This window comes from Dendropsophus ebraccatus, chromosome 2 (genome assembly GCF_027789765.1).
Source record: "Dendropsophus ebraccatus isolate aDenEbr1 chromosome 2, aDenEbr1.pat, whole genome shotgun sequence".
Taxonomy (NCBI): domain Eukaryota; kingdom Metazoa; phylum Chordata; class Amphibia; order Anura; family Hylidae; genus Dendropsophus; species Dendropsophus ebraccatus.
In genome coordinates this window covers 158834660-158857166 of record NC_091455.1, presented here as the reverse complement: position 1 = coordinate 158857166, position 22507 = coordinate 158834660, and the positions used below count along the sequence as shown (strand labels likewise).

Below are 22507 nucleotides of genomic sequence, written 5' to 3'. Positions count from 1 at the left end.
AAACAAGGAGTGGATTGAAAACACAGAAAGGCTCTGTTCACATAATGTTGTAATTGAGTAGATGGCCGTCATTTAATGGCAAATATTTGCTGTTATTTTAAAACAACGGCTGTGGTATTGAAATAATGGAAGTTATTTACTGTTATATGGCGGCAATCCACTCAATTTCAACATTGTGTGAACAGATCCTTTCTGTGTTTTCAATCCACTCCTGGTTTTGGTTGCTATAAGGACCTGACATGAGGACCAAATACAGCCTCAAATATACATAGTTTGAACCCAGCCTGAGGGTGCGTGCACACTGAGAAAAATAGGCGGAATCCCCGCCGCGGACTCCGCTTAGAATTCCGCCTGCCTCAGTGTCTCAATGTTTAGGGCGCCTTCACTCTCTGCAGTTCTCAACTGAAAAAATTGACATGTTAATTATTTCAGCGAAGAGCAAAGGCGCCCTATACTTAACACTGAGACACTGCAGAGTCTGCGTCAGGGATTCTGTTTGGGATTTTCACCTATTTTCCTCAGTGTGCATGCACCCTTAACTCAGAATGTCATCAGCGTAAGTAAACAAAGAGTGCTAGCGTTAGACCAGGTATGGGGACCATGCTTTATTTTGTTTTTTTTATTAAAGCTCTAGGCTGTATTTATATGTTTTTCTATTTTTGGAATACCCCTTTAACAGTTGTAGCTTTTAATTTTCATAGTTTTCATCTCTCCCAGGCATACTGGACAGAGACATTTCCTTCCTGTATTGTCTATATTATTTAGGCAGTTTACCTATGTGATACTGTATTTTCTTTTGTTACTTGTAGTAGCCCTCTTGGTTGCTGTGATAATTTATGTAATAGTTCTATGCTTTCATATTTCAGCACTGCAAAAACTGAAGATGTAACCACTCATGTGATGCAGTTATTAAACAGACACTGCATTGTCTTTGGAGATTACACCTGGACAGAATTTGATGACTCATTTTTGGTGAAAAATGTGAACTCTGTGGCTGTTGTAGATACAGAGCTAAAGCTAAAGGACAGAAAGGTAAGACATTTCTGAGTGTTCTTCTTGTTGCTAACAAAAAAATAAGTTGTAGGGTAGTAAAACTTAACAAACAGGCTATGTTCACACATGTAAAACACCAAAATACGTAAGCTTTAACTGTGTATGAACATAGCCTAATGGAAACAAGTTGAAAAGAACTTGTTGCCAGCCAAAACACATATTACAGAATTGTGGCAATTAATGGTCCAGCAGGATCAGTGCAGGATTGTTTGCAAAAACTTTCATAATTCGTTATGATACCGTGAGCTCCAAAACAGGTAAAGCCCTACAACTGTGTCAGTTCAGTAGTGTATAGCTTTGTCTGTTGTCATGATGAATCTGTAAAGAAAATAATAAACTGTATATGTCACCTCTCTACGCTCTCCTCTCCAGTGTCTTCCTGGGTTCTCCTCACTTCCTGTAGCCGCCGGTACAACTTCAGAGCGGCTCTCTGAAGTGATGGGCTGCTCAGCCAATCACTGGCCAGGGCGTGACCGCCGCAGCCAGTGATTGACTGAGCAGCCTGACACTTCATAGATTGGCTCTGAAGTTGTACCGACGGCTGCGGGGAGAACCCAGGAAGACACCGGAGAACGTGGAGAGGTGATAGATACAGTTTATTAAATATTTACTATAGACAGCAAGGGCTGCACTGACATTGCCAATGATGTCTGTGAAGCCCTTGCTGCATGATAATCGGGTTGTTTAATGGGCTCAGTAAACGAACGCCGATCTAGCAGGTTGGTGCTTGTTTATTAAAGTGGTCAGGCCGTGTAATGCAGCCCTTAGCTAGAAACAGTATGTAAGGAGGATCACAGATGTGGCTATATTTTTACAAACAAGAAACATTAATATGTATAGACATGTTTGAGCAGTATAAGGCTTATAACAGGTTTTGTTTATTTGCAGAAATAGTATCACCTTTTTGTTTTTCTTACAAGCAGCAATGAGCCATGCTTTACGTGGTGGTGGTTATGATAATTATGTTCATACATTGGCCAAGAATAAACCTTTCCTTTTATCAAAGCAATTTGAGAAAAGCTGGATAAATTTGGACCATTGAGCATAAAGTTTTTTTTCTAATTTAGGGGTTTTGTGTTCTTCAAATATGATTTTTGCGTGTGTGCATGTTTTACTGCAGAGATTTCGTTTTTTTCCTGTGCAGTTACTGTTGTTATGCCTGACTTTATTTGTCTTTAAGCCTATTGACCTTGGAAAGTGCAATTTATGTATTCATGTATTTCAACTGAATGAAGAAGGGCCAAGTGCAGAGAATCTGGAAGAAGAGAATGAGGAGATTGTGGCATCTAATCACTGGATTCTTCCTGCTGGTATGAATTTATTTTTCTTTAGGGTCCTATTAGACAGCCCGATCATAAACTGTAAACATTTACAGAACAATTAGACGGGCCAACCATCGTGCAGGTAGGGCTGCACAGACATCATTAGTGAGTTCCATGCAGCCCTTCTCTTTAGTGTAAAATAATGAAGTAATAACTCACCTTACCACTTTCCCAGGTGTTCTCGGGCCTTCCCCGTTATCTGCAGCTCTGCCTTCTCTGCAATGACAGGCCGCGGCCTGTCAAAGCCACTGATTGGCTGAGTGGCCTATCACTGCAGAGAAAACAGTGCTGCGGACACCAGGAAGGCCTTCAAGGACACCTGGTAATGTGGTAAGGTGAGTTATTACTTTATTATTTTATACTATAATAATCAGCAGTCGGCCACGCATTGCTATAACATGTAGTGATGCGTGCCCGACGCCCTATGATTTTATGTCCAGCCCTAAAGAAACAATCAGCTAATGATTGTTTTTTTGGCTGATCGTTCTCCATATTACTCGTCTTATTGTCGCTCTGTGTATTGTGTCTGCACATCACCAAAGAGACACGTAGATTTCATAAAAGAGACACTGCCACTAGAATTAACTTCTAAATCAATACATATCAATTCTTTGGACAGAGAGCGGGGGAGCAGGAGAAATCTCATTGAATCAGGGGGACAGGCAGAATTTCAAGCAGCATATGCTTGAAATTCTGCCTCTTTTGCTCTGTGTGTATGGGCCTATATAGTACCAATTTAGTCTGGTCTTTTGGGCGTTTATTTTGCCAACCTGTGCTAATTAACCCCTTCATGCTGCCGCTAGTTTGGGCCTTAATGATGCTTTAAGTTATGCTAGTAATTCTGAGACTTTTTTTGTGACATATTGTACTTTATGTTAGTTGCAAAGTTTGGTCACTATCTTGTGTGTGTTTTTTGTTAGGAGCAGCACAGAGTGATAGTGAGTTAAAAGGCAGCAGGCTGTTGAGCAGATTTCTTAGATAACAAAGCTCTTTGCTTCGTTATTACTGTACTGTACTGTAATTTACTCATCTCTATCTATTACTTACCAGTTCAGGCTCCCCGGTGTCCTCCAGCCCTGTCTGTGGCATTCCCCAGTCATCACAGCTGCAGCTCTCACTTCAGGTCCAGGCCGAGTGGCCTGTCACTTCAGAGGTGGGACCAGAAGTGAGAGCTGTAGAGACTGGGGAATCCCATAGACAAGACCTGAGGACACCGGGTAAATGTGATCAGGTAAGTATATACTTTACACCAAAGCAAGGGCTGCACGGACATCACTAAAAATATAATTGGTCTTCTCATTAGGATTTTTTTTGTCCTTTCAGCTGACTTTCATAGGCTTTGGGAAAGTCTGATATATGACAGTGAAATTAAGTCAAATGTAAGTATGTTCACTGCTCACTGTACAGTGCAATGCTTTAATTTTGCCCGGAATACCCCTTTAAAATAGCATGTAGCTAACATGTGAATTCTGTTACTCCTTGTAATAAAAACATTACTGTGAAATTTTTGAGTTGCATATGATGTTGTTCCTCACAAGGAAAATTGTTATTGTACGTGTGTGACTCAGATGCAATTATATGTTGTCTTAGTTGCTTTAGCTTGCTTTAGTCATTGCCTTATATGTGTGACGAGTGATCGTCATTTTTTCTTCTTTAGCTCCTAGATTATGTTACAACTACACTGCTGTTTTCCGACAAAAATGTAGACAGCAATTTGATTGCATGGAACAGAGTTGTCCTTTTGCATGGTAAGTTCTTGAATTGTGTAAGTGTTCTGCCTTTTCTTACAGTTATCAGGAAATTGACCCAATTTAAAGGGATCGTGCCCAGACTAGGGAAAAAAACATGCCTGCCACAATCCCGTTCTGCATCAATCTCAACGTACCTGGACCAGAGTTACTGCTAAAGTCATTGATGGGATGAATGGGTGCTACATGTTTGTCAAAACAAAAGCAGGGAGGCGCTGCTCAGCCAAGACTATGGGGGGTGGTGGTGTTTTTTGTTTTTTTTTAGAAGTGGATTTTCTTATTTCTTACTGTCTTCGCAGATTACTTCAACATCTACAAAATCAGCTTTAGGAGTTGCTGTGGAAAGAACTTGCCATAATTGCAGAGCTTGGTGTAAAGTGGGCATGCAAGTAGGGCATGGGCTTCTGCTACTCTGCATTCATTACAATTTATGTAAATTGTGGCAGAAATGTTTGCTAAATCTGAGCTAGCAGAGTTATCAGAAGCACAGTGACTTCCCTAAATCTTAATAGGGAAGCAGCCAAATTTCACATTAAAGAAATCTATTATTATGCTGACTAATTAGACAAATCTAACCTGCTCCCTTTTGTGCACAGGGCATTGAGGATAAAGTTTATTTTCTTACCTTCATCCTCTGTGCTGTTTCCTTGTATTTGGTAGCTATAGGTTAATTGGGTGCTTTGGAGCACTGGAAGCGGGACTTCCCCCTAAGAGCCTTGGAACCTCCTCTGCTATCCCGCCCCTCCTAATGATTATCAAGGGAGCGGGGCTACCGGAACGGTGCTCTGGGGGCAGTATTTCTGCCAATTAGCCAGTGGATATACCTACTAGATACACAGAAACAGTGCTGAGGATGAAGGTAGGAAACTTCCCTTTATCCTCAGCGCCTCATGCACAAAAGGGAAATATAAGCAGGTTAGATTCATGCCATTCACATAAATTATGCAGTTGTGTGAAAAAAGACTTAAATTATTCTGGTTACACACAACAGTTCCGACTGACAGCACTGACTAATACACCTACCTTTTTTTTTTCTTTCCTTTTATACTATTTGTACTTTAACCCTTATTTGACCCTGTTTTTAAATCTTGTCAATTAGGTCCACCTGGTACTGGAAAAACCTCACTTTGCAAAGCATTGGCTCAGAAGCTATCCATCAGATTGTCAAGCAGGTAATACTATTGATATTATAAAGAAAGTTTATTTTGTTTTTAACCCATTAACATCCAGTGAGGTAATAGGTACATCATGGCACCAGTAAGGGGGTTCACCATGCCGCTCCTGGCTGCTATCAGCAACCTGGGACACTGACTATTAGCTGGTGTGGTCCGATCACCTCACAGGCTAATTAAGCAAACATTTAATTGCCGCTGTCAAACCAGATCACCTGGTGGTCTAGTGCTTCTGGCCGGCCTTAGTAATGCTATGATGCTGATCTTGGCTCGGCAATCGTATAGTATGAGCTTCAGCATCCCATAGTAACTGAGTGACCATTCCATAGATTGATGCAGTACAATGCAGCAATATGCATTGCTCAAAGAAGTCCCCTAGGGGGACTACATATTACTGTAATAATAAAAAAAAAATCCCATTCCGTAATAAAAAAAATTAAGTCACCACCCCTTTTCCCATTTTATAAATAAAACTTAATAAATAAATAAAAATAAACATATTTGCTATTGCCGCGTGTGGAATCACCCGAACTGTTTTATGGAAAAATTAAGTGGGAGATTTATCAAACTGGTGGAAAGTATAATTGGCTCAGTTGCTCTAGCAACGAATCTGATTCCACTTTTCTTTCCTCAAAGATTATTGTTAAGATGGCTTGCCAACTCCCTTAGTATTGTTTGCAGTCATTGGGGTTGTCGGAAAGCTGAAAAAAATAGCCAAACCATGAGAATTATGTGATTTGTATGACTCCCGTTAATATGAGTTTCACAAACAGTTAAGCTTTCCAAACACCTGTACAGCCACACTACCTGGAAGGGGCCAAGATACCATCTTAACCATGGGAATACCCCTTTGGGAATACCCCTTTGGGAATACCCCTTTAATGTACTTAAATGTTTGCGATTTGCAAATGAACTACAGTGAAGCCTTGAAATACCAATAATTTTGAGAGCTTTTTGTAAGACAAGCAAACATTTAAAAAAAAAATTTAACTTGGTAAACAAGTGAGATTTCTTAATACAAGCCCCCTGTGTCCCCTTCCTGATAATGTACTGGGTAGAAAGCCCTCTCATTTTAACTCACTGCTACCTGATCAACTTTGCTGGTGATTAGATGCCTCTTCCTTCTCTGCTCTGGTGCCCATCCATGTCACTGCTGCTTCCCTTTGACCCCTGAATTAACCCCTTCGCCGATAGCTGCTCCAGTGAGCCCGCACTAGTACCAGCAGATTTGCAGCCACTCGGTGAAGGGAGAGTTAACTGATTAATCCCTTCTTAACTGATACAGTGTTTATTGATACAAAACACCTTATTTACATTATTTTTGGGTTAAAATTTTTAGTTATTGCTTTGATATATGAGTGATTTGGATTACAAGCATTTTCCTGGAATGAATTATGCTTGTAAGCCAAGGTTTCACTGTACTGTATTTCTTATACTACTACATTGTCAGATGAGCATGCAAATGTGCATAACTGTTTCTTGGTAGTAACAGGCATTTAAAGTTAGAGTCTGACTGTCAGTTATGAGGGAATTAATATAAGCAATCTATTACCGATCAATGATGTACTATGCAGATCTAATCAGACTCAGTTACAATGACTGGTACAGAGACCTAGTAAAGTCTGGAGGCTGCCATAGTAGCCAATTGTGTGGGCAATGAGCCATTTACATGCAGTGATAACAGGTTTAACAGGTTTATTCACTGAGATCAGTGATCAAGCTGTTGTTAGGCATTAGCAGCGAGTGTTACCTAAAACAAATCTAGCATCATAACGTCCCACCACCTGTGCACAGCCAATATATGGTGCAGAATGTTAAGGGGTTAAACCCTTTAAGTGGTCTTCCACGGAGATTAATCAGATTTCCTTTTCTATTTTAATACACATATAAGTAGCCATATGATGTGGGTGGTATTTTTTTCTGCATGTTAAATAATGATGTGACTAATTCCCTTTGTTACATTATATTTCCTAGATACACACATGGTCAGCTTGTTGAAATTAATAGCCACAGTCTCTTCTCAAAATGGTTTTCAGAGGTAAGCATTTTAAGTAAAGGCAAAAGTAAACATAATGGATGCTGTGGCTAGAATAGTGGGTTTTGTGTCATAGTAATGAAATTATTGTATAGATCCAGGCAAGTGATGACTTGAAAATTATACACTTCCCCCCTGTAACTACATTGCTATATGACCCTAGCATTCTTTCCAGCTATATAAGTAATCACTTTACGTGTTACTTATATGGCCAAAAATGTATATTGTAAATCCTACCTATGTAGGCATAGGGGCGGTCCTCTGCTTCCAACTAGTGACTGGTGACAAAAACATATTTTGCAATCACACCTTCCTGGGTACATTAACTTCCAGGACAGCCTCTCTGTGCCGCTGTAGGCTCCTATACGCTAACGCTTCCAGGAAGATGTGATTGCTATAGAAGTTTCCTGCCAGTGGTGACTATTTAGCAGCTGAGGACTCCCCACATGCCTATATAGGTAGGATTTACAATGTTTTAGTGTTTGGTTCCCATTACAGTTTCTAGCATAAAGAAGAACAAGGAATCCTGGAAGAGATGAAAAGGCTCCCACAGAGCCCTGGTCTCAACATAGAGTCTGTCTATGACAGAAGGACATGGCTAAGGCCTACATCCACAGAAGATCTGCAGTTAGTTCTTCAAGATGTTTAGAATAACCTCCCTGCCGAGTTCCTTCATACACTGTGTGTGGATGTATCTAGAAGAATAAGCTGTTTTGAAGGCAAAGGATGGTCATACTAAATATTGATTTGAATTAGATTTTTCCCCTATTTTTTATGGCTATGTGACTGTCAGGCTTTTTTATATACATAATGTTTGTGTTTTTATGTTCTCAGAGTGGCAAGTTAGTAACAAAGATGTTTCAGAAGATTCATGAACTAATAGAGGACAAAGATGCATTAGTATTTGTGTTGATTGATGAAGTAAGTCATTTAGTAATTTTTAAAATTGTGTTTTTACTTTAGGATCTGTAACGCTGGGTTTACACACAGTAGTTTGGTCTGTATTTGTAACTCATTCCAAATCAGAATTGTTTGTTCATAGAAATCAGGAGTGGAACTGCCACAGAGAAAATATATAGTGGGGAATATTGTATCTTTTTCTGTGTTTTCAACCCACTTCTGGTTTTGGTACAAATATTCATCAAAATGAAGACCTAAAGGAGTTCAAAATACTATGTAAGAGTCAACTTTTTCTTCAATACATTTTAGTAATTCTGTTTAACAATTGTACATTTGAATATCACTGACTTATGTGAACTAATAGGAGTAGCCGGCTTTGTGTCTAGCATAGTGCTGATATTTACAAGACTAGTTTTGGACTGTGTAGCCCTGGGCAAAATGAAAACTAGGGTCCCAAATGCTGTGATATTATACCAATGACACACACTGTAATCAGTTGTTATATATAGAGACTAGTATTACCAATAATACCGCTATGGAAGACGCAAATAATAACACAAACAATAACACTACCACTCAATAATACTGTCATAATGTTCTTGAATAAAGGTAAACCAGTTACGCAGACATTTATTAGAGATCTATGCTTGTTTACAGTAAGGATTGGGCTGTAAACTACAGCCCTAACTCTATAGAGCTTTACTTGTAGAACATACCTACTACGCTTCATTAGTACTGCCAGTCCATTAGGACCCACTAAAGAATTATTTTAAACCATATAACCTAGTTTCATTTCTAATATGTGTTGTGCTACACCCTGCTGCCTGCCCACCCTTTGGAAATCACTTTACTTCCATTTAACTAACAAGGTAAATAGTTATTAAACATCCACACCAGGTCACCCTTCTACAGAAGTGACAATATCTGTATCTTAATACGAACTTTCTTTCTGTTCTATATCTATTCATTTTAGTGCCTATACAGGGGTCCTTCAAATTAAGGTGGCCTCAGGTTGCAATATTTTCAACATGCTATGGTCCTTTCTGGACCATTGTAATTTGAGAGCAGACAACATACAATGCTACAGTCAGGATCAGTGGAACATGTAAAAAACTGGACAATCGCTAAAAGTGGCCGTTTTAGTGGTAAAACCCCAGTAATAGTGAAGTACATGCAGTGATTGGCTGTCTAGTATCTCCTCTCTACTGTACAGTGTGATACTACATGACGTGTACTGCTGTGTGTTAGGATGAGCGGCTCCTTTGGACACCAGGTGAAGGGCGGTTTTGTTTTATTTTTCTAGGACCCTGTGTGATCTGTACAGGATTCTGAAATCGCTCAAGTCCTCTATATAGTAATTTAAAGGAGAAGTCCGGTGAAATTTTTTTTTCTATAGTTGCTCCCCACATGTAAAGTTATATAACTTTTAAATGTACACTGGTTTCTGATTCCCCAGCCTTACCCCACTTTTCTCCTTCACTTTCGCTGCCGGAAGTTGTGTAGTTCCTGCTTCATTACTGATGTCACAACGATCTCTGGTCCCTGAGTGCTTCCCTGGGTCGTGACGTGGAGCCGGCAACGTCACGATCCAGGGCGTTCCTCCCTGTGGGCCAGTAACTCCCCTCCTCTGGCACGCCTCCCAGCCAATAATGTCAGGACAGGGGCGTTCTGGAGGCGTCCCTGCATAATCCACTGTGTCCGGAGATGAAGGAGACAGCGGCTGCAGGCGAGTACCCGCTCTTATCCCCCCCCCCTCCCTCCCTCCCTCCTCTCTCCCTGTAGCAGCAGAGATCGCTGGACTGTACAGTGGATGTGACACAGACCATAGCTGTATGTGGAGCAGAGCGGCTGGCAGGAGCTTGTAGTGCTGGGAATCAGAAACTACCGCACTACAAGTTTCAGCCAGCCGCTCTGCTCCACATACAGCTATGGTCCCAGCAGCAGCCTGTGTCCCATCCTCCTTCCAGCAGCCTGTGTACAGCCGTCCCCTGTCCCGTCCTGCAAGAAGGGGTCACGGCTGGGTTATACAGCGATGCGTTCATTGCTGCTGCTACAGGGAGAAGGGAGGGGGCGGACAGGAGCGAGTACTCTGCTGTAGCCTCTATCTCCTTTATCTCCGGACACTCACTCACTCCCTCCGCTCTCTCCCCCCTCCCTCCTCTCACCCTGTAGCAGTAGTAGAGAACGCAGCGCTGTATAACCCAGCCGTTACCCCTTCTTGCTGGACACAGGGGACGGCTGTACACAGGCTGCTGTATCTGGCTGGCAGGAGCTTGTAGTGCTGGGAATCAGAAATCAGCCGAAGTATGCCCGCACTACAAGTTTCAGCCAGCCGCTCTACACCCCAGGCTCTCTCTCCTGTATACAGCTTGTAGACTGTATGCACGCTGGAGGGGAGGGGAAAACAGAGGGGGCGTTACAGGGGGAAGGCAGTCGTGCCGAGGGGGCTTCTGGGAGTTGTAGTAGAAGGGCTGAGTCTGTGTTCTGACTAAACCGGAAGTGAAGAGGAGCATCAGGCTTGTGAAAATGACTGATCTGTGTGGACAAGAAGGCCAATTCTGGTGGAATAGCTTCACATGGGTGTGGGAAGTAGTATCCCAGATGCAAAAGCAATTTTTTTTTTTTGTCATGCGGCCGGACTTCTCCTTTAAAGTCTCCTGTAGCTCTTTCTGACTGTTGTATGTAAAAACTTGCCTTAATTTTTTGCCATAATTTTTTTCTTTGGATTTTGGGATGACATTATCTGCTCTTCAGAGCCAGTTACCAGTTTTTCATAAAGTATTGGTCCCGAAATATTTTCAACATACAAAGGTCATCCACGAACGAGTTAATTTTGTTAATTCAGGGACATTTTTTAAATCTATCTCTGATCCAAATTAGGGAATTTAGCACATATAACAATTGCAGAAGCACCACCATCTAAAAGAATCATTCACCACCAATTTCCTTTTTTATTGACTCCTCAACTGCATGCTCAGCTATATACTCAGACAGCCCGCTGTCCGGCAGCCACAGTTTTCTATGCATCTCTATGAGAGCACTCTCATAGAGATGCATTGAGGACACTGATTTCTGGTCTTCATAGGCTTCATAGCATCATAGACTACCAGATGAACCAGTTAAAGGGGATATCCAGAAAAAATAATTGATAACCTATACACAGCATAATATAGTTCTTCTTAACTCTTAGAGCTAATACTTTAAAGAACAAGGGGAAGAGAGGACAACCCTGCCTCGTCCCATGATATAACCTAAAATACCCCAATGACCCTCCTATTTATGCAAAGTCAAGCAATGAACTTTAAGTACAGTAGCTTGACTCATTTCACAATCTTTTTGAAAGATTTGCTTGATATACTTTGATTATCATCTGCATAATTAAATATCTTGCTCATATTTTAGGTTGAAAGCCTTACTGCAGCGCGAAGTGCATCTAGAGCAGGCACCGAACCTTCTGATGCCATTCGTGTAGTGAATGCTGTTCTTACTCAGATAGATCATATAAGAAGGTATTTTTTTTTTTCCTAAATCATTTAATCCTTACCTTATTACATGAAGGCAACTTAGTTTGTAAGGCTAAAAAACCTTAATTCGGGTAAGCCTATTCTGCGTGCAATTTTGATTCAGAGAAAAGCTAAGTAAATCTGGAACACTACCCTCAATGTACCACAAGCCAGTGGCTCCTGAGAATCCACTGCTGCATTTCAGCAGTACAGAAGGGTATTATATTGTTTACATGAGTGGTGGTGCACACTGTTTGCATCAGCGCTCACACATTTGAGCGCACTCGTCCCAGCAAGTGATTGTCTCACATACACAGGGGTCTCTATATCACCCGTCTGGCAGCGAGAGGTGCTGGGCCGGTATAATATGCAGTGTGCTGCGCTAACATCTGTACTGAGGTCCACCCATTCCACTTATTATATTGGTTGCCCACCACCTAAGCTCTACTGTATCCGTTTTCTGCACTGGTACAAAAAACTGTACACAGTATTCCATGTTTGGTCTGAACAGTGATTTTCAGAATGATAGAACTATGTTCTTCTAGACCCCTTTAAAGGTACCCTCTGATCTCATTCACCTTGGCAGCAGCTGCATGACACTGGTTGCTACAGATTACGGTCACCTAAAACTTCTAAGTCCTTTTTTATAATAGTTTTAACCACTGCATTTCTCTAAAGTATAAACCCATACAAAAAGCCAGACCAAAAAAAATAAAAATAAATGCAAATACTTTATTAAATATACCAAATGACACAATAAAAGGATAAAAGGCGAATCAGCACTGATGAAGTTGCTACCAGGGGGTGATGAAATAGGGATGATCACACATAATGAGGACTAGAATATATCAACTTACAGGGGGAAATTTATCAAAGGGTGTAAAATTTAGACTGGTGCAAACTGCCCACAGCAGCCAATCACAGCTCAGCTTTCCTTTCAGCACTGCCTACAGCTGAGCTGTGATTGGTTGCTGTGGGTAGTTTGCACCAGTCTAAATTTTACACCCTTTGATAAATCTCCCCCACAGAGTATACATATCAGTTCAATCCAACATTGTATTGCATATCAAAAAGGCAGTGCTATGAAAAGGTATATACTGTAGGAATGTAATACACAGCTCTATGTAATGTGCCCTGTACCATATGTCAGTGCCTGAATGAATATGGATTTCCCACTAAATAGATTACCTAAGTAACTAAGTCATTACACTCATAGCAACAGAACAGGTAATGGCCAATGTGTTGGATGTAGGATTACTTTTAATCCTACGTCCTAAACATTTGTGATTACCTTTTTTGTCCCACTATTTCCCTTAGTGCATCTCCTCAGTACACCAAGAGTGACCAGGGTTGCAGCAGCCATGTGGCTCCCAGGCTGGGAGCAGGCTGTCAGCCCAGCATCATGGGAGGGGATGGGCCGAGCTGGTGGGACAGTAGGGGCAAGGCTCTTCTGGCGCTTTAATAGCGATCAGGACCCCAGGACAGTAGGGTGCTCACTGCTATAGTTTGCAGATAGCAAGAACGCGATCGGCGCTGGGAGCCTGGGCTGAGCTTTACCATCCTGCTTAACCCAGGCTCCTAGCGCTTTCACACTCCTGCTGTCTGCAAACTGTAGCAGTGAGCACCCTACTGTCCTGGGGTCCTGATCGGCTGTCATATCAGCGGCAAGGTAGGGGGGGGACTGGTAGGGACAGGGGATGCTGGCTGAAGTGGACTTGAGGGGGGGGGGGGGTGATACAGATGGGGCAGACTGGGCGGGATGGGAGGATTCTGGCTGGGTGAAGTGGACTGAAGGGGGCGGTACAGATGGGGGTGGAATGGGCGGGACAGAGTGGTGCTCCTGGACCTCGGCGACTCCCCAAATGCTCTTAAGCCCCATATTTGCATAGGGGCAATTAGCGAATTTATAAGGAATGCAGAGGGGCAGAAGAGCGGTTATAACAGCTATCAACTGCTAAGGTAAAGGGCTTTTGTGGCATATCAGCCGGTTCTCTCGGCAGAAGGGTATTCTCAGCTGCCAAACCTACCCCTTTTCAAGCTCCTGGCCTGCTTTTACTTCCTGCTTTGGGTTAGGGTGGGTATCTCCACAGTCATTGGCTGTTCTCACCAGCAGGACTGTGTGCCTCTGCACAGTTTAATTCTGTTCAGTTCTGCTATTATTGGTCCAATTCTGACAGATCCAGCAGCTTTCTGATCCCGACCACTAGAGCCGGACTGGGACTTAAAACCAGCTTTGGCACTTAAACCCCAGCAGCCCACATACCACGTCCTCCCCAGCACTGTATCGCTTCTATAGTGTGCAGAGCCTGTGTACCATTTGGGTTTAAATGGGTCAGTGTATGGTTTACGGTAGTGTACTGACACAGCCCCGCAGTCACCACAGTACACTAGCAAACTTTTAAACTAGAACCCAACTACAACAGATGCAGGCGCTACAACTCCCAGCATATCCTGAGGGCTGCAGACTGTCAGTACATGCTGGGAGTTGTAGTGCCTGCAGCTGTTGTAGTTGGGTCCTAGGTGCATTATACACTGGAGGCTTTGTGGGAGATCAGAATAGAGTTCTGTGGGGGCTCAGTGTAGGGAAGTAACCCCAGAACAGCACTAATAGGTGAGAGAACAAAACATCTACCCCTATCCCCTATGCGTTTACTTTGGGGGGGGGGGGGTGAAGGGGTGGGATTTTGCATTGGGATTTGATTATAGTTTTCTATATAGGATATATATATATATATATATATATATATATATATATATATATATAAATAAAATAATAATAATACACATAACAAAGGAAATATAAATTTAGCTTTTTTTTACTTTTTATTTTGGAGTGAACCGTATTTAAAAATAAATCATCTTTCAGCTGACAGGCACTGTGTATGGCATGGGCACAATTTTGTTTAGTGAATTAGCTGAAACTAAAGTCTTTGTGTAACAACTCTGACTTTAATATACCAGTATAATGTGAAGACAAGCTCTCTTCTGCATGCTTGATGCAAGATCTACAGATGTGTCAGAGTTTTGGTGTTACATTTCATAATCCATATCAAAGGTTCAGCTAAAATATGTTTCTAACATATTCAGTGATCAATAATATTTAATGGAACCCAATTGGGCTGATACGGTTCCTTGGAGTGCTGTATAAGGGTGGGTTCTTACTAAGGAATTCTCGCGGATAATAACCGCGGAATTCCGTCGGCTGTCCGCGCGCCTTTCCTCCGGCTCCATAGACACCATTCTATGGGCCGGAGTATTCCACTATCCGCCGAAATAAGTGACGTGTCCACGAGAATTCCTCAGTATGAACCCACCCTTAAGCTCCTAAGCATCCTGCGGCACGTACCAGCTACTGCAGGGGCTTTATATTGGAGAAAAACAAGTTTTATTACCTGAGCGCGCAACAGGCAGAGAAGTGGAGGTAGTTACTGGCCTCTCTGCCTGTCAATCATCCAGCTGTTCGTGCTGGCAGGCAGACAGCGGTGACAAGACACAGGAGGGGAGCCTCCTATATGACTACCTCCCTGCCTCTGCCTGTTGCACGCTCAGGCAGGCCCGTTTCTGCCATGAGGCAGAATGAGGATGCTGCCTCAGGCGGCAGATTTTGGGAGCCTGCAGGGACGGCAGAATCTTCCCTGCTGCTGTCATTTGCAGCCCAGTGTGCTGTGTCCCTGTGCTCTGTCTCAGCTTCCTCCCCAAGCAGTGTCCGACATCTGTGTAATCTGTGGCAGAGAAGCAGATAGCGTTTTGCCTCAGACAAGGCTCCTCCCCGCCTGCAGGGGGCAGTATTCTGAGAGCGGACAGCTGCTCATACAGGCTATCGATCTGTTCCTGGCATGCAGCACTGGTGGGCAAAGTTAAAAACTAAGGTGAGTGTAATCCCTGACACTCATCTATGTTACAGGGCAACCAGGAGATAAGTCATGCAGAGAGCAGGAAAGCCGGGCAGTAGAGATACAGCTGCTCTGCACTACTGTTCTTTGTTGTCAGTGTCATCTAAGGGTTAACCCCCTCCCTTCCTCCTAGTTGTATAGAAGGGCTCTGCTTCTCTCATGCAGTTACTGTGTCCTGACTCCTATAACATGTTCTCAGCAGTCGAGTCGGGGGATAAAACAGTAAGGGGAGAGTCTGTCCATAGCAACAGGCTGCTCAGTTCTTACAGGGCAGGCAGAAAACACAGGCTTAGGACCATAACAATCTGTAAGTCCTGTCCTGAACCTCTTAGAAGATCTCCAGCACTTCCCTCACTGCTCCCCTCATTTGTACACAGACCCTTCATCATGGCAGAGACCTCATATGTACAGTGTGTATACCAGTGCATGCACACAAGCTTCAGCTGCTCTATATTTCATATTTGCTGCAGTTTTTTTTAAAGTATTTTTCTGCTGTAAACTTGCAGTTGTCCTGCTGTATCCAGACAGCCAGGCTGCCACTTCATGCAGAGCAGGTAGCACTGGTGTGCACAGCCTCATCATTTATTATGTCAGAATCCAGCTCTCAGCCCCTCTGTTCTATATGCTGGAACTTGTAGTACAACACTTACAGCTAAAAGATGATTCTGGTTCCTTAAAGTAAGAGACCTATGAGGTTCTGCGGCATCTGAGATGTGTAATGAGGTTCTGCAGCAGCCGAGGTGTATTACAATAATCTATGTGCATTATGATATCTGTATAGCACTGCTCACCTTTAAAAGTAATGGCCTCTTACTTTATAAAGACATCATCTTTTAGCTGCAATTGTTGTACTACAAGTGCCAGCATATAGCACAGCTGCTGCAGAACATCATAATACAGCACAACAACTACAGACCCTCATAATACAAAATGACAAAATAATAAGTTTATTGATAGCTGGGGTGATGTGGGAATAGTTGCTACATAATTTAATCTAGAGTCGGGGGGGGGCAAAATTTACATTTTTGCCTCAGGCAGCAGACAAGCTAGAATCGGCCCTGCGCTCAGGTAATTAAAACTTGCTTTTCCTTGGTATAAAGCTCCTGCAGCAGCCGTGGCCGGTACGTGCTGCAAACTGCTCAGTAGCTGTATACAGTGCTCTAGGTACCATATCAGCCCAATCGGACTGATTTGATTCCCTTTAACATATTGTAAAGTTGTTAGCTTGACCTGATAACCCCATATCACACGTATGTGATAATAAGTACATGTTTTGCATTTATTTATTTTTTTCTAGGTATCCTAATGTAGTTATCTTAACAACTTCAAACATTACTGAAAAAATAGATTTGGCCTTTGTTGACAGAGCAGATATAAAACAATACATTGGCCCACCGTCTCCTGCTGCGATTTTTAACATCTACATTTCTTGCATAGAAGAGCTTATGAAGGTAAAGCTTAATATATGTATTCATCTAAAAAGATTACAATACTTTGATTTGGAAGTATTTAACAGAAAATTTAGCTTACAGAAGGGTTTTTATTTTTTTTTCAGTGTCAAATTATTTATCCCAGGCAGCAACTACTTACTTTAAGAGATTTGGAAATGATCGGCTACGTGGAAAACAATATATCTAAGCTTAGTTTATTACTAAATGACATTTCCCGGTAAGTTGCTTGTATGTTAACCCTTTCACTACCTGGGGTCATTGATTCCTCAATGCCCAGGTTGTTTTAGGACATCAGCTTATGGGATCATAAGAACCCTAAGTTGATAAAAGCAGATGTGACTGTTTTTCACGTGACTGTGTTTTTATATTGTTTTAACCCCTTAAAGCGTAACTATCATTTCAGGGTCATTTTTCTGAAAACATTAAATATCAACAGTACAAGCGATTTTAAGAAACTCTGTAATAGGTTTTATGTACTAAAAGAGTTTCCTTCTGTACTGAAAAAGCAATCTCCCAGCCTCCCCCCTTACATCAAATGAAGCAGGATTTCTGTGTCCATTATGTGTCTATGGAGAGGGGAGGGGCTGTTAGGAGTGACTGAGCACAGAGGATTTCTGCAAAGCACAACACCCTGCAATCTTCTCTCAGTAAGTTCATAGATAAGCACTGACCTTTCTGACATCTGAATTTAGCGTTTTAGGTGCCCAGAGAGTCTACAAACAGCTGACCTTCATGTCACCTCTTCCTGCTCCCTCATCTCCCTCAGCCCCTCCCCCCTTCATAGGCTTACAATGGAGAGAGCAGAACCAGTCTTCACTAGCTTCTCTGTAATGAAGACGTGTTTGCCTGATAATGCACAGATAAGAAGTCAGGGGGGGGCTGGGAGATTGCTTCTTGAGTACAGAAGGAGGCTTTTTTGGCTGCTGAAACCTATTACAGAATTTCTTAAAATCGCTTATACTACTGATTTCTGCAATAAAAAAAAACATGACAGTTATGCTTTAAGGACTGATGGGCGGTAAAAAATTCAAACCATTGTTAACAAATATACGTTCCTTAAAATCGCTCCATTCCCAGGCTTATAACACTTTTATTCTTGGGTCTATGGGGCTGTGTCAGGTGTCATTTTTTGCACCATGATGTGTTCTTTCTATCGGTACCTTGATTGCGCATATACGACTTTTTGATCGCTTTTTATTACATTTTTTCTGGATTTGATGCGACCAAAAATGCGCAATTTTGCACTTTGGGATTTTTTTGCGCTGACGCCGTTTACCGTGCAAGATCAGGACTGTGATTAATTAATAGTTCGGGCGATTACGCACGCGGCGATACCAAACATGTTTGTTTATTTATTTATTTATTTGTTTACTTTTATTTAAAACCTGGGAAAAGGGGGGTGATTCAAACTTTTATTAGGGGAGGGGGCTTTTTTTTATAAACAACACTTTTTTTTTTTACACATATACTAGAAGCCCCCCTGGGGGACTTCTAGTATATATACTTTGATCTCTCATTAAGATCTTTGCTGTATAGATATACAGCAAAGATCAATGAGATAGGCACTCGTTTGCTTTCGGCTGCTGCAGCCGAAAACAAACGAGTGCCGAGCCGGGGACGGCGCCATCTTGGATGAGTCCCCGGCCAGCATCAGTAACGGAGATCGCTCCGATCTCCCCCACTAGACCCCAGGGAAAGGTTGCCTCCGGTAATCTGAGGCAGCTGTCAATTTTGACAGCTGCCTCCAATTAGCTAATTAGCGGGCACGGCGATCAGACCGTGCCCGCTAATAGCGGTGGTCCCGGGCTACACACGGGCCCTGGGACCGCGGCTCTTCAAAGCGGGGTCGCCGCGCTGCCCCGCTTTGAAGTGCTAATGAGGACATATGACGTACGGGTACGTCAGTACGTCATATGTCCTTAAGAGGTTAAATACATCCTTGTTATTTTTTGCAGTATTATTGTTATAGTACCAAAAGTTTTGTGTTGCTTTGTAACTATATCTTCACTATACAAATTTATTTTTCTCCAGGAAAAGTGAGGGTCTCAGTGGTAGAGTTCTTAGGAAACTTCCTTTTTTGGCTCATGCACTTTTTATACAAGTAGGTACCAATATTTTTTTTTATTTATTCCTGAAAACCTTCTGGGTAGGAGGCAAGAAAGGAAAATGTTTTAAGACATTAGAAATGCTAACCTAATGCTAAAATTAGACATTCATGTGAAATTAATATTTTAACATTTACAAATCTAATTGCTTTATAGTATTCTGCCAAGTAAAATCTAAATTGTATTCGAAGGTCATTGGCTAAAAGTTAAAATAGGGTATCTTGAAATGCTGTTTTTATTTTAATATATTTACATTTACTGTATAATTACAGATTTTTTACTTTTAACTAAATGAAACTTTATTACACACATCATTATTAAAGATGAGCGAACCGGGTTCGGGTTTGAGTCCATCTGAACCCGAACTTTCGGCATTTGATTAGCCGTGGCTGCTGACCTTGAATAAAGCCCTAAGGCTATGTGGAAAACATGGATATAGTCATTGGCTGTATCCATCTTTTCCAGACAACCTTAGAGCTTTATCCAAGTTCAGCAGCCCCCGCTAATCGAATCCGATCGTTCGGGTTCGGATGGACTTGAACCCGAATCCGATTCGCTCATCTCTAATCATTATTAAAAATCCATGTACATACACACTATAGGGGAGATTTAACAAACATGGTGTAAAGTGAAACTTGCTCAGTTGCCCCTAGCAACCAATCAGATTGCACTTTTCATTCCTCACAGACTCTTTGGAAAATGAAAATGGAATCTGATTGGTTGCTAGAGGCAACAGAGCCAGTTTTACTTAACACCATATTTGATAAATCTGCCCCTATGTTTCAACCCAGCTGGTTCAAAATGTAGCATGCTTCTACTTTCTGATAAAGATGTGAATTTTTCTCTACTTGAATGCTATTGAAACCTCTTTATCTATATTGTGGAGCCAAAAATAGGAAAATTGTAGAGGGCATTCACTATAAAAACTTTATACGTAACTTCTTAAAATTGCCATAGCAGATAAAGTAGCAGCGAGGACGTCAGTACCTTTGTGGTCCATTACCTGTCCACGCTCCCCGGTGTCTTCCTGGCTTCTCCACGCTTCCAGCAGCTGACTATGCAACTTCAAAGCGGTTTCTGAAGTGACAAGCCACTCAGCCGATCCCTGGCCAGGACGGAGCCACTTTGGCCAGTGATTGACTAAGCAGCCTCTCTTTTTAGAGACCAGCTCTGAATTTCCACTGGAGGCTGCAGTGAATGTGTAGAAGACAAGAAGACATCGGGGATTGTGAAGAGGTAATGATATACTTTATTATTACATTTTTATAGGGCTGCACAGGTATCGCTAACAATCTCCCTGCAGCTCTTGCTGCATGATAAACTGAGCCATGTAATAGGCTCAGTAAACGAGCGGTAAACTAGAAGATCAGCAGTCGTTTACTATATTGATTTGGCTCTAAGGGGAGAGGGTTAATAAAAAACAAAATTATTCCTCAGTCCTCATAGTCCACTGTTTGGAATCTAAACATTTATTTTCTTTTTATTTTAATTTATACAGGTGTGTGTGTGGTTATACCATTAAAGACACTTTTAATTTCCATCATTGTAACTTTTAATGCAACACTTTTCTATTAAGTCTCCTACAGTAACAGTTGAAAGATTCCTTGAAGCTCTTTCACTAGCAGTGGAGAAGCAGTTTGAAGAAAGGAAATCCCTTACTGAGAGCACGTGAACACTATTGTAATAATTCTGAAGACACTTTAATTTTTTTTTAAATGCCTTTGCTGTAAGATTTTATACTTTTCAATATGTTTGGTTTATGAGTTTATGCATAAAGTGTTTAATCCAGTCTGTGTATTATTGTCCAAAAGGGGATGATTTTGTAAAAACTAGAATAACATTGAACTGTTGCACATATCTACCAGAAAAGCTTACATTTTTCTTTTAGAAAAATGTGGAAAAGATGCAAAAAAAAAAGCCTTAACTAGGGATGAGCGAACTTTGAGGAATCTGGTAAAAATAACAGCGGCGACGCAAAATTGTACTTTCGTCACAGAAAAGACCAGGATACAAGGGATTATTACTCCTATAATCCCTTGTATCCGGGTTTTCTGTGAATATCAAGATGTGTGACATCAGCTGTCCCATCACTGCACAGTTGTGTAGAAAAATGTTGGCGACTCATTGGGTATCTTGGTGTCCGTGCACCCCAGTCCAACCTGCCCCGGTGTCTTACCAACGATGTCAGGCCTGGCGCTCTCAGGCTGTCCTCCCCTCTGGACCATCAGGGAGGAGAAGGAGATATATAAATGGCTGACCCCAGGTCAACTAATGGTGGGAAGTGTTGTACCCCACAAAAGGAGGAACATTGTCTCTGCAGTGCAGCAGGGAGGGCTGCGTCATACACCTTGTATGGCACATGTGATAAACCTCGTAGTGCACAGGTTTCTTCGAACATGTTGTGCCAATTGATCCCTTTTGAGGACGCGACTCTGTGAGCAGGCATCAAGGACATCATCCCAATCGTCCGTATTCTGGAAAGTGCGGTAACCAGCATCATCAGCGAGGAATCGGGGACCTGGCAGAGGGCCAGGGCTCAGGTAGGACCACTGTGGAGAGCTATTTGGCTATATGTCCAACATGAAACAGACTTTGCTTCTCCTCCACCCATGTGATTTACTTCCTCCCAGCATGTAGGGTGCACTGTGAGTGGGTGAAGAGTGTAATAGAAGAAGAAAGGAGGGAGATGATAGGAAAGAAGAGAACTAGACTTCTACTGGTCTACAGATTCTGGTGACAAACAAGGAAATAATAATCCTTTACATCCTTCAGTTGTGGGGCTCCTAAATACATATACATAATACATTTATTAATAAATAATAAATAAAGTACTGCTTTCATCACAATAATAACAAAATAAGTACAGACTTTTGCGAGGGTTGTATATAAATGTAACACCTGTGGTAGGACACTACACTGCAAACTCATACTTACCTGCCTAATCCACCCTCCACGATCAAAGGTATTCCAGTTGGCCAATATCTTCACAGTAAACGGATTTGCTCCTCCACAGATGACTTCGAGAAACAGGCAAAAGAACTGAAAGAGCGATTTTTAAACCGTGGATACAGTCATAGGTCCCTCATACTTGCTTGCCAAGAATACTCCTATACGTGAACTTCTATCATTCTCCAAAAACACACCACCTGACAACCTGATGAGGTTCTTTACTAACTATCACTGTCAATGGGAGCAGATGAGACAATGTTTGGTTAAAGGGGTATTCCCCCCAAAATTATTTTTGTATTAATACGCTGCCCACCCGTAGCTTTTCATCTTTCCAATATAAAGTTATTACAGATTCTGCACAGTTTTGCTGTTATCC

The 22507-nt window shown here is 41.9% G+C and overlaps 1 protein-coding gene across 6 annotated transcripts in view; it reads left to right on the top strand.

Moving 5' to 3' along the window:
* TRIP13 (thyroid hormone receptor interactor 13) overlaps positions 1–20977 on the top strand; it is a 33456-nt gene extending 12479 nt beyond the window's left edge. For all 6 annotated transcript variants that reach the window (XM_069958591.1, XM_069958590.1, XM_069958589.1 and 3 more), the window contains exons 3-14: positions 867–1032; positions 2234–2363; positions 3699–3754; positions 4033–4123; positions 5223–5295; positions 7270–7333; positions 8165–8251; positions 11633–11739; positions 16924–17077; positions 17182–17294; positions 19109–19178; positions 20759–20977. In XM_069958591.1, the coding sequence (XP_069814692.1) occupies positions 867–1032; positions 2234–2363; positions 3699–3754; positions 4033–4123; positions 5223–5295; positions 7270–7333; positions 8165–8251; positions 11633–11739; positions 16924–17077; positions 17182–17294; positions 19109–19178; positions 20759–20854 (1207 nt within the window). In that variant the 3' untranslated portion in view covers positions 20855–20977. The remainder of the gene's footprint in view (positions 1–866; positions 1033–2233; positions 2364–3698; positions 3755–4032; positions 4124–5222; positions 5296–7269; positions 7334–8164; positions 8252–11632; positions 11740–16923; positions 17078–17181; positions 17295–19108; positions 19179–20758) is intronic.
* The last annotated feature ends 1530 nt before the right edge of the window (positions 20978–22507 follow it).